General features: G+C 40.3%; 1 protein-coding gene across 1 annotated transcript; it reads left to right on the forward strand.

Moving 5' to 3' along the window:
* Nucleotides 1–11221: 11221 nt before the first annotated feature.
* Nucleotides 11222–12945, forward strand: LOC147621196 (uncharacterized). Its single transcript, XM_086823760.1, has 4 exons — nt 11222–11354; nt 11436–11565; nt 11745–12335; nt 12738–12945. The coding sequence occupies exons 1-4, from the start codon at nt 11222–11224 to the stop codon at nt 12943–12945; spliced, it is 1062 nt and encodes a 353-aa protein (XP_086679886.1).
* The last annotated feature ends 224 nt before the right edge of the window (nt 12946–13169 follow it).

Raw genomic sequence — 13169 nt, forward strand, 5'->3', positions numbered from 1 at the left:
ACTGCTCGTGAGGTAGCTATTGGGGATGGACTTGCTTGCTGTCGAGAAAGAGCTCTCTCAACCAAAAGCTCCAATGTAGGCCCACAACCTGTGTATTTTCCTTCCAAAAAAGCCAATTGTCTGGCACATTGGAAGTAAGCATTGATTAGATCTGTCACACAAGCATCATAAAGACTAATCTTTTGCCTATACCCCTCCCCTGCCAACCAGCTTGCATGCTTGGTCTCTGACATATTTGTCCTTGGGACAAGAGCATTGACAATAGGCTCTCCATCCTACAAGAGAGTGGTAGAAATTGATTAAAAACAATGTAGTGCACATAAGTAGGAGGCACACAATAATACAATGAATAATCTCTTACAAACATTACCTTTAAAATGAAATGACCCCATCGACTAACCCTATAGTGCCACCAACTCGACCATCTACCAAGCTTAGGGATGTTTCTATCAGCTGCCTTGCCAATTGCCCACCATGCTCGTATCCTGCGAAATTGCTAAAGGGCACTGTCTTTGTTTGGGGCAGTCCTCCACTTCTCACACATCTCCCTATGCTTTTCTTGATGTGGGCTATAGATGTACCTCTGCGTGTGGACACGAAGGTTGTCTTCTCAAATCCATAAACATGACCTTTCCCTTTCAATCATCTCCCTGCCGTCGTTGAAGACACGTCTCACTACATTCCAGTTAGCGCCAACCTCATCCGCCACCCAAAAAAATTTGCTACCTTCCCTGTGTGCTCCACCATTACCAAATTCATGTTTTCCCAAAACATGACTTGAGCATCCTCATCCTCTTCTCTAAATTCACAAGTTGCTATTGTCAACAACTCACCAATCCTGCATGCCGCAAATGGAAACACAGTTATATTAAAGACACAAAACAAGCAATGCTCTCTACCGCTTGTAACTTACATGTGGTCATAAACATGTGCTCCCATTGTATGCCATCCTCGATGCACATGATCAAAGCAGACCCATGCTTGATGAAGATCCCCATTACCATCCTTGTCCATTCGCCGAACAATGTCATTCCTAGAACCAGGTCCAGTAGTAGACATCTAAAAGATAAGCAACGCTCAGTAGTAGTGCCGACTAGCAATGGAAATCGAGAACCATGGAAGAACTCAAAATGGAATGTTCTTTTTAGATTAAGAATGATTTCATATCCTTCACCCAGAGGCCATGTTGTTTTTCATGTTTGCATTACCATCTGCTTCACCCTGCATTCATAAAGCATACTTAGTGTATTGAAGATAATAATTGCATACTATTCTTTGCTAAATTGCACTTCCTACGTACTTTTTGACATTTATCAAACTTTGCAACTCTTGCGACATCTCCTGCAGCTCCCTCTCTGTCATGAATTCTCCATGTGCCTTGTCATCATTAGTGTGAACGCTCTTAGAACCACCTCCCTTGCTACAATCATTTGTACCTTTATGGGCCCAGCATTGTGGTCGATGCCCACTGCAGGTGCTACAAAGGCCTTGATATTTCGTATCGATGCTTGGCACATTCCCTTGGAAACCATGTGTGTATGTTTGCCATAATGAATAAATAGTCTGCTGTGCATTGATTCTTTTGGCATAAAATAATAGACACAAGTAGGACATTCTTTAAGACACATTGGCACATGCTTGCAGAAAAAACACACTAAAGGTTCCCGAAGCTCCCAATTGCTAAATTCCCATCTTTTGGAGATTTTATCAGCTGCCCATTCCAATGGAGTTTGTTTGGTTGATTCATACGTGTCCTAAAGGAGCAATGCTCATTCATGCACTGGAAGGTTCCCCCGCAGAACTTCTTCCTAAGAACAAAAGTTTTATTGGCCCTAGTTTGCATTTGTGGCTTTGTCCAAATGTTGCCCTCGTATTTTTGCTCCATCCCTTCCATACCTTTCCTACCTTCAAGCTCGTACGTACTGAACTCTGGGTACACCTTGGGAAGCTCTTTTACCTTGCCTTTGTAATCACAATCATGGATTAAAGTGTGCAAGACATCAGTAGGAGGTAACATGCGGATTATTTGAAAGCAAGAGACCGCACTTTCAAACTGAACATCTTCCTCTTCCAAATGTTGAAAGCACTTTTCCACAGGAGAGACCTCTACCTCCTCTTGCAATGACCCATGTGCCTGGACATTGATTTCTTCTATCTCTTCAGTGTCCAAGTCACTGCAAAGCATAGTGCTCTCTAATTCAATGCACAATGCAAAACAAAAAATGTCAAAGTCAAAGTTAATGCCACTTACATTGGAGTACTCTTTCGAGAACCGGGAGGAAATATAGTTGAGGGGCCTTGTTCTGGGGTCTCAAAATAATTCTCTGATTTGGCAATATATATAGAGGACAATGAATGCTCCAAGATAAAATATGCCTCGTCTCCAATCCCTGCATACAAGTGTAAAGGACAAATGGGCTCATACTCTCCTCCAATTTCAAGTAAGGCCTCCACATTTATCCCACCAATAGTTCCAAGCTTCCCCCAGATCATGTTGATTGACACGAGACATTTGCCATTCGCGAAGGGGACTCGGATGCATGCACCCATTGTAGAATGGAGGAAAACATGAGCCTCCCTGCATAGTGCAATCACAACAACAATTAAGGAATTTACATTGAATATTAGCCAAAAATATTTTAATACTAAATGTTCTTGCTCTAATCAATAGCATATACCAGCCATTATACAATTTTACCAGGCTAATTTTAAGACTATGGATAGAAGCAAATAAAAATATTTATTGCAAAAACAGTCATAATGAAGGGTATCAAAAAGAGTACATGTTGTATACATGTATATATGTTTGTGTGTGTGTGTGTATGTATACACACACACACACACATATATATTTGCTTTGTGTTAGTTCATGCGTTTTTTCAAAATCTCCTGTTAGATTTCAAAAACTCTACCAGTTGGATGCCATAGCGTAACTGTGCTAGCTAGATTTAAAAAAATAAGAAAAATATTGACCAAACCCTTAAATTTTAGTGTTGAAATTCATTAGTGTTAGGATAAAAAATTTTGTCGAGTGCCTAACTTAGGGTTTTTAGTAGTCGGCTACTTCTTATGAAGAAATTACTTAAGGCTTTTAGTAGTCGGCACAGAAGCATCTTCCCTCGAACACACACGCAGAAGCGATCATGAAGCATCATACGTCTCCCCAGCAAAGAAACGTTGATCTCATGCGTAGGGCCCTCTCCCCACTCCAATCTCTCTCCCCAACAAAGAGACGCAGAAAGGTATCATCCATGAATTTGTGCTATTTTGCTTGAATGAATTTGTGCGCTCATCAGCGCACAAAATAATAGGATGTTTTGCTGCCGCCACACTCCACACACAGTATGAGATGTGCGGCGTTACTTCTTGCTATTTTTCTTGAATGAATTTGTGCACTCAACGCACAAAATAATAGGATGTTTTGCTGCCGACCATTGCAAAAATCATCACGATTTTGAGTTAGTTTCAACCTTCGGGGGTGCTAGCCCCCCTTGGATCCCCCGACTGTAGAAATTGAGAGAGAGTAGTGTAAGAACATGCTATCTATATGGTGCTGTCTCAAACACATTGCATAGATTGTCTCTCTTACTACTGTCTATATTATGCATAGACTTTGTGTATACAAGAAGCTCAAAAAACTCACATTTGATGTCTTCTTGGTTGATAAACGGCTCACACAGTCGAGAGAGGAGACCAGCAAACATGTGCATCTAAAGAACAATAGCACAAAAAGAAAAAAATTTGTTCTTAAAAAAGTGTTGGATTGCGAAAAATCACTTCTAAAGTTTATTAGTACTCAATATTGAATGCCTTGAGATTTGGGCTACCGAATCTTTATATATTTTCCAATAAATTTGAATGCCTTGAATTGAACACATGAAAAGGGCTCCGTAAATATTTTCCAATGAAGATTACGGCATTGAATGCCTTGGAATTTGGGCCAAAGCACTCCATATGATAATCTCAAAGATATTCTGTTCATTAATGAGTTGGCCATTTTGTTGGACAGTGAATGTGCCACCTTTGTTTGATGATTGTGTTGCAGTACTGAATTTAATCTCTTTACTGAATGTGCCACCTTTTTTTGAAGTTTGTGTCGTAGTACTGAATTTGCTATTAAAATAATCAATTAATTATACAATACGAGTAGAATACTATTTGAAGATTTATTCTTGTATTTTTGCATGGCTATCTGGTTTTCAAATGAGTTCGAGTCATTTCACTAGAGCATCTTGCTTGAAAGGTTCTTGTTGTGCAAAAATGGATGAGTTACCTCTTGCTAAGCGAAAAAAGAGTGTGCAGGTTGGCCCAGGTGAGAGCTCATCGAGACCTACAAGGAGGCAAGCTGATTTTTCCAACACTTTGGAGCAGGCTGCCTCCTCAAACCCTACTAACGGAGCAGGCGGTACATATCATAGATGACACTAACCTGGAGGTGGATATTGATAGGCAGCATCTACATAGTGATGAAAGAAATGAGGAGGATGGACAAAATGTAGTGGGGGCAATTGAGGAAAATAAAGGTGATCAAAATGAGGGTGAGAATACTCAAGGTGGTGATAATGAGGACGAAGGTGAGAATACTGAGGATACAGGGAGACAGATAGAGGGGGAAGAGAACACACATCCACTAGAGCATCAAGAAGAAATAGTTGTCACAACCCAAACTGAAGGAAGCAAGCAGAAAAAAAATAAGGTTGATATTTTTGGGATTACTCTTGAGACATCTACTCCACAAGCCTTCTTAGATAGGATAGGAGTCAAATTTAGGTCTCCACCTCCACGTGTTCCTCTCTGTAGGATGATCCAGATGGAGGCAATCCGAAAGTTTTCTCCCTCAATAGATAAGTCTCTTACTCGAAGCTTCAAAAAACTAGGTGGGTACATTGAGAGCATGGGAGCTTTCACAGTATCAATTATGGACTTGGAAGGGGAGGAGACACCATTGACACAAGAGAGGGAGGAATCTTGGGATGAGCATTGGAGGACTGTGAATCAACAATTTGAGGAATCTCTTGCACTTTGACCCCGATTGGGGTCCGTACTTGAGCCGAAAAATGGTGCATATTCTTGATGGTAATAATCAACACAATGCTTGGATGGACTGCATTTCTATAGGTGAGTTCTCATTGGGATGTTATAGTTTCTTATGCTTCTTTGTCCTTCCTAATTTTGTGTTTTATTACAAGGTTTCAAGGGGATTTGTCCATGCATTGTTGTGTTCTCTGTAAATTTTATGTGTTCGAGCGGAGGGATGTGGGTGAGCATATGTTTTCATTGTCCAAGTTGAACAAGTAAGTTAATTTGTTATCAGAGTCTCCTTCTATGTCAAGTAAGTTGTTTGTACTCAAGAATATTAACATATTTTTTCTTTGTTTTGTAGGACGCATGATTATACATTTGTGCCAACCACATTTAGTGATTGTCTATTTCAACTAAGAAGATTAGGGGATTCCGACCTAATAACAACTCTCATGGCACATTTGGACAATGAGGACAAGCTGTGGGAGAGAGATGCAGAGTGCGTCTACCAGCGGAAGGCCCAGTTGGCTTCATTTGCCAATCCACATTATGACTTGGCTCTTGTTCAAGGACGAGATGGAGCAAAAAATTGATGAGGCATCAAATGGACCATTTGCCGAGTCTGCTAGGGAGAATGTGACTCGAAAGATAGAAGTTCTCTACAGAGGAAAAACATCAAAATATGCAAGGATTGCTGATCCCTCCAATGGTGAGGCCTTTTGGTGTGCTGTGCTCTCCCTCCCATGGCACGCGTCAACCAATCATGTGGCCACAGAGGAAAAGCTCAATATGATAGGTTCTGCATGCATCAGAGACATAGATAAGGCTCACATTATCAAGCTATTGGACAACTCTCAGGCTGCAGTGCGATCACTTGAGGGTATGCCAAATGACAAGACAAAGGTTAGGGAATGGCTGCACATGTACTCCTACTAGCTTCAGATCACGGAGCTGGGTTTGAGAATCCAAAATGATATTAAAAATGCCGATCGAGTCAGGTTGCCAGGTGAGAGCTGATTCACCTCTTTTGTTGTTCTATGTAGAAGAAAGTACTTCAAAAGGGCTTTCAAAGCACACGAAGGACGTATAAAATTTAGCCATGATATTGACCATCAACCAGGCCTACAAAGTGCCGCACGACGAGTCGTTTATAGGTTTTCCTACAACATAACCCAGATATTCCTTGTTAAAAAACATGCATACTTCTTTCTGTGTGTTGTTTTATCATTTGGGCTTTGGCTTGGGCTTTGGCTTGCAGATGGTTGCTTTCTGAAATTGAGGAGCACCAATTGGATATTTTACCCCCTCTTGCTAGTGTGTGGCTTTGTGTTGACAATCAATCTTATATGTATGCCGATTTGAAGCTTGGAAGAGTAAGTGATTGAATTTGTCATATTGAATCCATGATTGAGAAACGTGTTCATACTGAGGGTGAGTTGTGTTTACCCATGTTTGTCATTAAACAGGCCATGTCAAGCATGGAGTCTCGTTTCTGCCCATGCTGGTTGAACCTTGAAAGAAACCATGTGCCTAAGGAGGAGCTTGATCTGTATCGCCAACATAAGTCTATATTGGAGCTTCGTAGCCAGGAAATTGATCATAATGAGGCCACATCCACATCACATGCAACATCGATTGCGTCGGCTTCTTTTCGTAAGTCATTGCCAGTGAATTTAGGGAGGGAAATAATGAATCGTGCATTGGAGGTGAATCGAGCAATGGAGGCAAATAGGGAGCAGAGTCAACAGACATCCAATAGTAGTGCAGGTGGGATACAACCAACTGACATCATAATCAAGACATTGCAACCTCTAGGTATGCGAGCTTCCTACCTCATCTCTATCGTGATCCGATTGTTTTGACTTAAGACTATCATGTGTTAAATGTCAAAAACCGGTCTATAGGAACCATTTATGCTCTCAATGTCAGTATTGAAGACCTTGCAACTACTTTTGTGAACATGGAGGATGCATCCTCATTGGGAAAGCAAGTGCTTGATGCCATGAATGCACAGTAGGGAATGTCAAGAGTAGAGGGTCCGATTACTGTGTGGAGTTGATATTTGCAGACTTCCCCTCAAATATCATCATTTGGAGGTTGTGTTGCAAACAAGGTTCCATATTGGAATAAGATTGGGGATGGCATGTATGACTCTACTTTTAAAGTTGTTGATTCTTGTCTCTCGGATCGAGGCTTCTTTACATGCCTTTACACTATGGAAGAAGGAGTGACCATCAGGGATTTCACTGACGTAAACGAGAACATGTGAACATGTTAATAACATATGTTAATAACACAAAAAATCTTGTGATCACATGTTATATTCACAAAGCTTTCACAAGGGCCTAAAAAAATTATCTTTGTCGGACATAAAAAATCTTCTTAGGTGGCCACTGACCTGCTATTATGTGAAGATGGTAACATGAGAACATGTGAATAGCTTATTCCCATGTGTAGCCAAGCTTTTAAGGGGTTCCCAAATAGCAAGTGACCTGTTATTTTGTGAACGGTAATATGAGAACATGTGAATAACTTGTTCACATGTGTTATTTATCACAAAAAATCTTGTGATTATGTGAATATTAAATCCCTGGTGACCATTGAGCAGGTTGCACAGAGCATTGGGTTTGGCATTTATCATAGACAGGTTGTGAGATGTACTCCACCTATTGGGAAGAAGATGGGGCAAATGATTACTACCCAGGTATTGGTGTTGTTCTCTTTGGGGCTGTCATTTGTGCAAATATTCTTTGTCCCATTTAAGGTGAAAATGCATGAACAACCAATGTGTCTTTGCTTGTAGGTCACTTGTCTAATATTGGCTGTTTTTGTTTGCTCATCTCCTGCTACAAGCTTTGTGATGCATGGGGCTAAGGGATTTGGCACTAGGTGATGATCTTGATGTAGGGCAAGATCTTATCTTTGACATGTATGTATGCATTCAAATCAAGATAGAATTTAAAACGATTTTCGGTGATCTTTATGGCATATGGTTAATGGTTTGTGTGAGTTTTCAAGAGTGCCATCGGAGGATCTGGTGAAGAGAAAGGGTAGACCATGGTGGGGCAGTTGTTAGAGAGGTCAGCGGCTTAGCAAATACATCGTCTCCGTCTTCAGTCGTCCTGGGGACACGATTTTGGATTTGTTTGCTGGCACTGGAACTCTTGGGCTAGTGGCAGCATTTATGGATCGCAATGTCATAATGTTGGACAAGGATGAGCGGATCTATGATCACCTGTTAGAATCATACTTAGCAAAGGTATGCATGTTGAAAAGATAAATATGTTAGTAGAGAATAATTTTGTATTGATAAAGCTTATTTTCTTTTCTTTGTGTCTCTTGCAGTTATGAGGATCACATGTCTACATCAGAATGCCATTAGAGATAGTCTTTTTTTTAATTGAGATAATCATTTTTTTTAATTGAGACAATCATTTTTTTGGGACTATTGGAAGTAATCTTTTGATGGATGTTATGCTTGTGAATGTTTTTTACAATAGCATGTAGCTGATTGTTGGACAATTTTTATTTGGATTATAAAAATTTTAAATCCTATGGTTATGGTTTCTAAAGAGTATTATATTGTTGTGTCAGTGGTATGGCTACTAAAATTGGTGTGCATTTTAATGGCTTGATTTCTATGCTCTCTCGTCGCTCTAGTTTCCATGTGGTTGCAACAATAGTTTGTTTCTATTAGTAGCTCAATGTCCAATTCAACGTCTTTTTAGCGAGCCAAGTAGTATGAGTTTTGTAGTGATTTTTTATATCCGCACCATTCATTTGAAAATGCTTTATTTGCAATAGTCATTTTTAAACTTTTTTAGTCTTCTTTGTTCTGTTCATTATAGAGTTGCACTATGGTTTCACTCTTCTCTTTAACATTACATGCTCGCTTAACATCATACCATGCCCCTACTTGCTCACTTTCACAAGGACTTTATTTCAACTCACTACTCTATGCTCACTGCTCTTGGCTCGCTAAATAGACGCACCCACTGCATACAGAAGCAGCGGCGGGGAGCCTTCTTGAGACTTTGGAGGCTTGTCCCTTTCCTCACACATAGAAGCGGTGACCTCATTGGGCATTATAGAACACCTATATGGTTGTTCTTGCCCCCCCTCCCATTGTATGAGATAGCCTTCTTCTCACAGAGCGGCTAGCCCCGGAGGAGAAGCATCTCTTCTCGGGGGGGTCACTCATAAATATGTAAGCATAGCACGTGGGTTCAACAAAAGGGATTTTTAAAACCCCATTTTTTCATATTTTTTACAAACAAAAGGGTATTCATAGGTTGAATAGAAAAAGGGTATGTTTTATTCATGAAAATTTCACAGATAAGGGATTTTCAAAAAAGGCCTTGAACGCATGTGATACTGAGGGTTTATTTATAATGAACCCCCGAGCATCTCTTCCCCTTTGATCACTTGTTTCCCACCCTCCTTAGAGGCGAGTTTGTATCAAGCCCGTCGTGGTTGTACTTAGCCCCCCCTTGGCAGATTTTTCTTTAACTAATTGAAGGATCTTTTTCCCAGGAAAAAAAACACAAGTCCTCAATATTATAAGAAATCAATCCCCCCCGATGAGGCTACCCCATAGAAAGAGGCCAAGAGGAGGTTGAAGCTTCCAAACCTCTTCCCCAAGAGGCCAATACACATTATGTCCAATCCAATGCAATAATCTTTCTTGAAAGTCTGTAAATGCAAGGTTTGGTAGTAAACATGTTGCATGATAAATCATAGCATAAAAGACATGAAGGATGACATTAATTGGGTTTCCTCATGGGATAGAAGCCCTTGCATAGTCGTGGAATATCCCTAGCACCTCAGAAAGATCTCTCCCTTTGGCTTCCTTTATTTTAGAAGGTGAATTGGTATGTAGCTTGTATGGGACTACATGATGTAAAAGAACAACTACTACAGTTATGTGAAGATCTTAAAAGGTCCTCACATCTACTAGATGATGGAAAAGACAGAACAACTACTACTTTATGCAAAAAAACAACTACTAGAGATGTGTAAAGCTCTTGTATGGTACGTTGAAGCAACTTTGATCTACTATGCCTTAGTTTTGACAACGCATGTGCCTTCTAACTGCACGTCATGTCACATGTGCTCTAGTGCCTTAAAAAAGGCGAGTTGCCTTAGTCCTACAACAAATTCAATTTTGGAAAAATGTCCTTCAAGTTGATGGGAGAAAACATTTATCATTTGATAATTACATGAAGTAAATGCTTGTTCAAAATCTCCATTTTCTCTTCAATCCATGTCTGAGTTGGAGTCACATAAGGTTCACTCACAAAAAGCTACGATTGGATAACTATAGGATGTAAATGCTTGCTTAATATTACCATTGCCCCTTTTGCCCATGGTGACTCGCTGAGAAGTTTCGCTGAAAGAAGTTTTTGTATCCTGAACCTATAGTTCTCTAGTGACAATAATGTTGGACAAATTGAGCTCCAAACTCTAAAGTGTAGACCCTCTAGAACTCCAATCTCCTACCCATGGTGCTCCGGAGCAATTTTGGAATAAACCATTTTTCTCAACAAATCACAAAACTTAACTTTAGCCTCAAATTTTGAAGGTTTTTGTTGAGGGTTTGGAGTTCTTGGATCTAAAATAAAAGTAAAATGTCTTAATTTTTGAGATTAAAAAAATTTTAGAGAATAAGTTTAAAAAAAAAACAAAAATGTTGCAAATCTAGTTTACACGTTTTCTATGAACAACACTGCTCTTGTGGTACAATGTAGACCTTATAGAAGTGCATGTTAGAATCTTTTTTTTCATGGATGGACAAACATAAATGACATCCTAAGTACGTCGATATACGACTTGCGAGAGGATTTTTTATTGGGGCCGAGATTAGGTGACGACTTGGGTTAACTTGTTTGACGGGTGAAGCGTCAAATCAGGTCATTCACGAGTCACGAGTCACCAGTGCCTACGCGTGGAAGTTGAATCTACGATGGAATCGTGGCGCGTCACTAGCAACGCATGTCACATGCGTTGACTGCTGCCGAGTGCCCAATCTTTCTCACACAGTCTCTCACTCGAGCAATATACCACAGTCTAAACTTGCCTCGCCCGAAAGCTTCATCAGTCTCTGCCGCTTAGCTCGCACCTTTTGTTAGCTCTCTCCCACACGTCTCTCTCTCTCTTTCTCTCTCTCTCTCCCCTCCCATCTCTGCCAACACACCAAGCTATGGGCCGAGCCCCCTGCTGTGAAAAAAAAGGCCTCAAGAGACGCTCCTGGACCCCTGAAGAGGATGAAAAGCTCACCTCTTACATCAGTGAAAATGGCCATGGCAGATGGCGTGCCCTTCCTAAGAAAGCTGGTATGCTAGTATTGTATACATATTATGCTGTCTTAATTGCAATTTTGTTAAATGGAACTAATCAACTTCATGTGTATGCAGGCCTTCTTCGTTGTGGCAAAAGCTGTCGATTAAGGTGGACTAATTACCTTAGGCCGGATATTAAACGAGGAGAATTCTCTTCTACTGAAGAGAAAACTATCATTCAACTTCATGCCTTGCTTGGGAACAGGTGAACGATTGTCCTACGACTACTTCACTAAGCTAAGCAATCAATGATGTGTATGATATGGAACAATATGCCGTGCTGTACCATAATTTTGGTGTTGAGCCATATTTATGTTATTAATCATTTAGCTAATGTTTGACTTAATGCCTTGATAATCAAAGGTAATTAATTGCTTTTTGCAGATGGTCTGCTATCGCCACACACTTGCCCAAGAGGACAGATAATGAGATAAAGAACTACTGGAATACTCACTTGAAGAAGAGATTGCTCAAGATGGGCTTTGTTGACCCTGCAACACCACACAAGCCTAAGGCAAAGTGCACTAGCTACAACACCAACCTTTTAAAGTCTCCAAACAGTAGCAATAGTAGCTCTGTGGTTAGCCACATGGTCCAATGGGAGAGTGTGCGAGTTCAAGCCGAAGCCCGCCTAATAAGAGAATCAAAGATGAGAGCTAAAGGGCTATGGCAACCTTCATCTTCATCTAGACTATGGAGCTCCCAACAAGCTTCTTGTCATGCACATTCTAAGCAAGATTATGGTGATCTTATATCTTCTAATCAAGATTATGATTGCCTAATGACATTCCCTAAGGAACATAGTGGTGCAAGTCTCTTGGCTTCTTCTAAGCAAGATAATGGTTCTTGTAGTGCCATGGTCGAACTCATGAGCACACTCCAAAATTGGGAGAAAACTTTGCAAGGTCAAGTGAGACAAATGCGGCCTAATTCATGGAGATTCTCTAATCTTAGTAGTAATGGGAGAAGTCAAGAGTCAAACTGTTGCAACTCACCATTATGTAAACTAAATTGTGGCTCACCTATCTATAGTACTTTATGCTCTCTTGATGACCACTCATCAAACCAAGAATTGGCCTTCCATTATTCTCCATCAACCCAAGCTACAAAACTATTTTGGACAAATAATCGATTACATAATGCCCATAATCCTGTTAATTCCTCCAATGATGCTTTTGAACCTCTTCTCTCTACAAAGCCATCTCAACTTGGTGTTGGTCTCCAACCTATTTGTGACAAGGTCAGTGGACAAATTAGCCTCTCAAGCCTAGCTTGTCTTCAAGAACTTATTCAACATAATACATTAAACATAGAGAGAGAGGATAATAATTTAGCTAGCAGTACCCATGCATTGGCTTCTGCTATGAATTCTGGCAGCTTGTTGGGAGACCTAGAGCTGGTTTCAAATGAAACTTTAAGTGCCCAAAGCTCCTTTGTTGCTAGCGGTAACAAGAACAATGAAATTAGCTACAATGCTCTACTAAGTGAAGAATATGGTGATTTTTATTGGAACAACGTGCTTAAAGAGGTGGTGGATTTCCCCATGCAAGAGAAAATTGAAGCAAATGAAAGTACAACAATCTGAAACATAGCACATTGATCTATCTACATATTAATGAAATCAACACCATAGATTTGAGCTACTTTGCATTACTAACAAGATGTGAAGAAGTTTAGTTTTTTGGGATATTTTCTATACACAGTGTCGTTAGTCTTCATCCCAAGTAGTTCCATGTAGTGACACATGATGGAAAAGGCTCACTTTTTGGTTCCACTTGGGGCTTGGTCACACCCAACCAACAGGCAACC

This window comes from Cibotium barometz, chromosome 30 (genome assembly GCF_041138505.1).
Source record: "Cibotium barometz isolate CiBa-2024 chromosome 30, ASM4113850v1, whole genome shotgun sequence".
Classification (NCBI taxonomy): Eukaryota; Viridiplantae; Streptophyta; class Polypodiopsida; order Cyatheales; family Cibotiaceae; genus Cibotium; species Cibotium barometz.

Excerpts from the sequence above, each read along its gene's own strand:
- LOC147621196 (XM_086823760.1), top strand. The coding sequence starts at position 11,222 with ATGGGCCGAGCCCCCTGCTGTGAAAAAAAAGGCCTCAAGAGACGCTCC. Across the intron at positions 11,355-11,435 it reads TGCCCTTCCTAAGAAAGCTG|GCCTTCTTCGTTGTGGCAAA; the intron begins GTATGCTAGTAT and ends ATGTGTATGCAG. Across the intron at positions 12,336-12,737 it reads AGTAATGGGAGAAGTCAAGA|CTTGTTGGGAGACCTAGAGC; the intron begins GTCAAACTGTTG and ends GAATTCTGGCAG.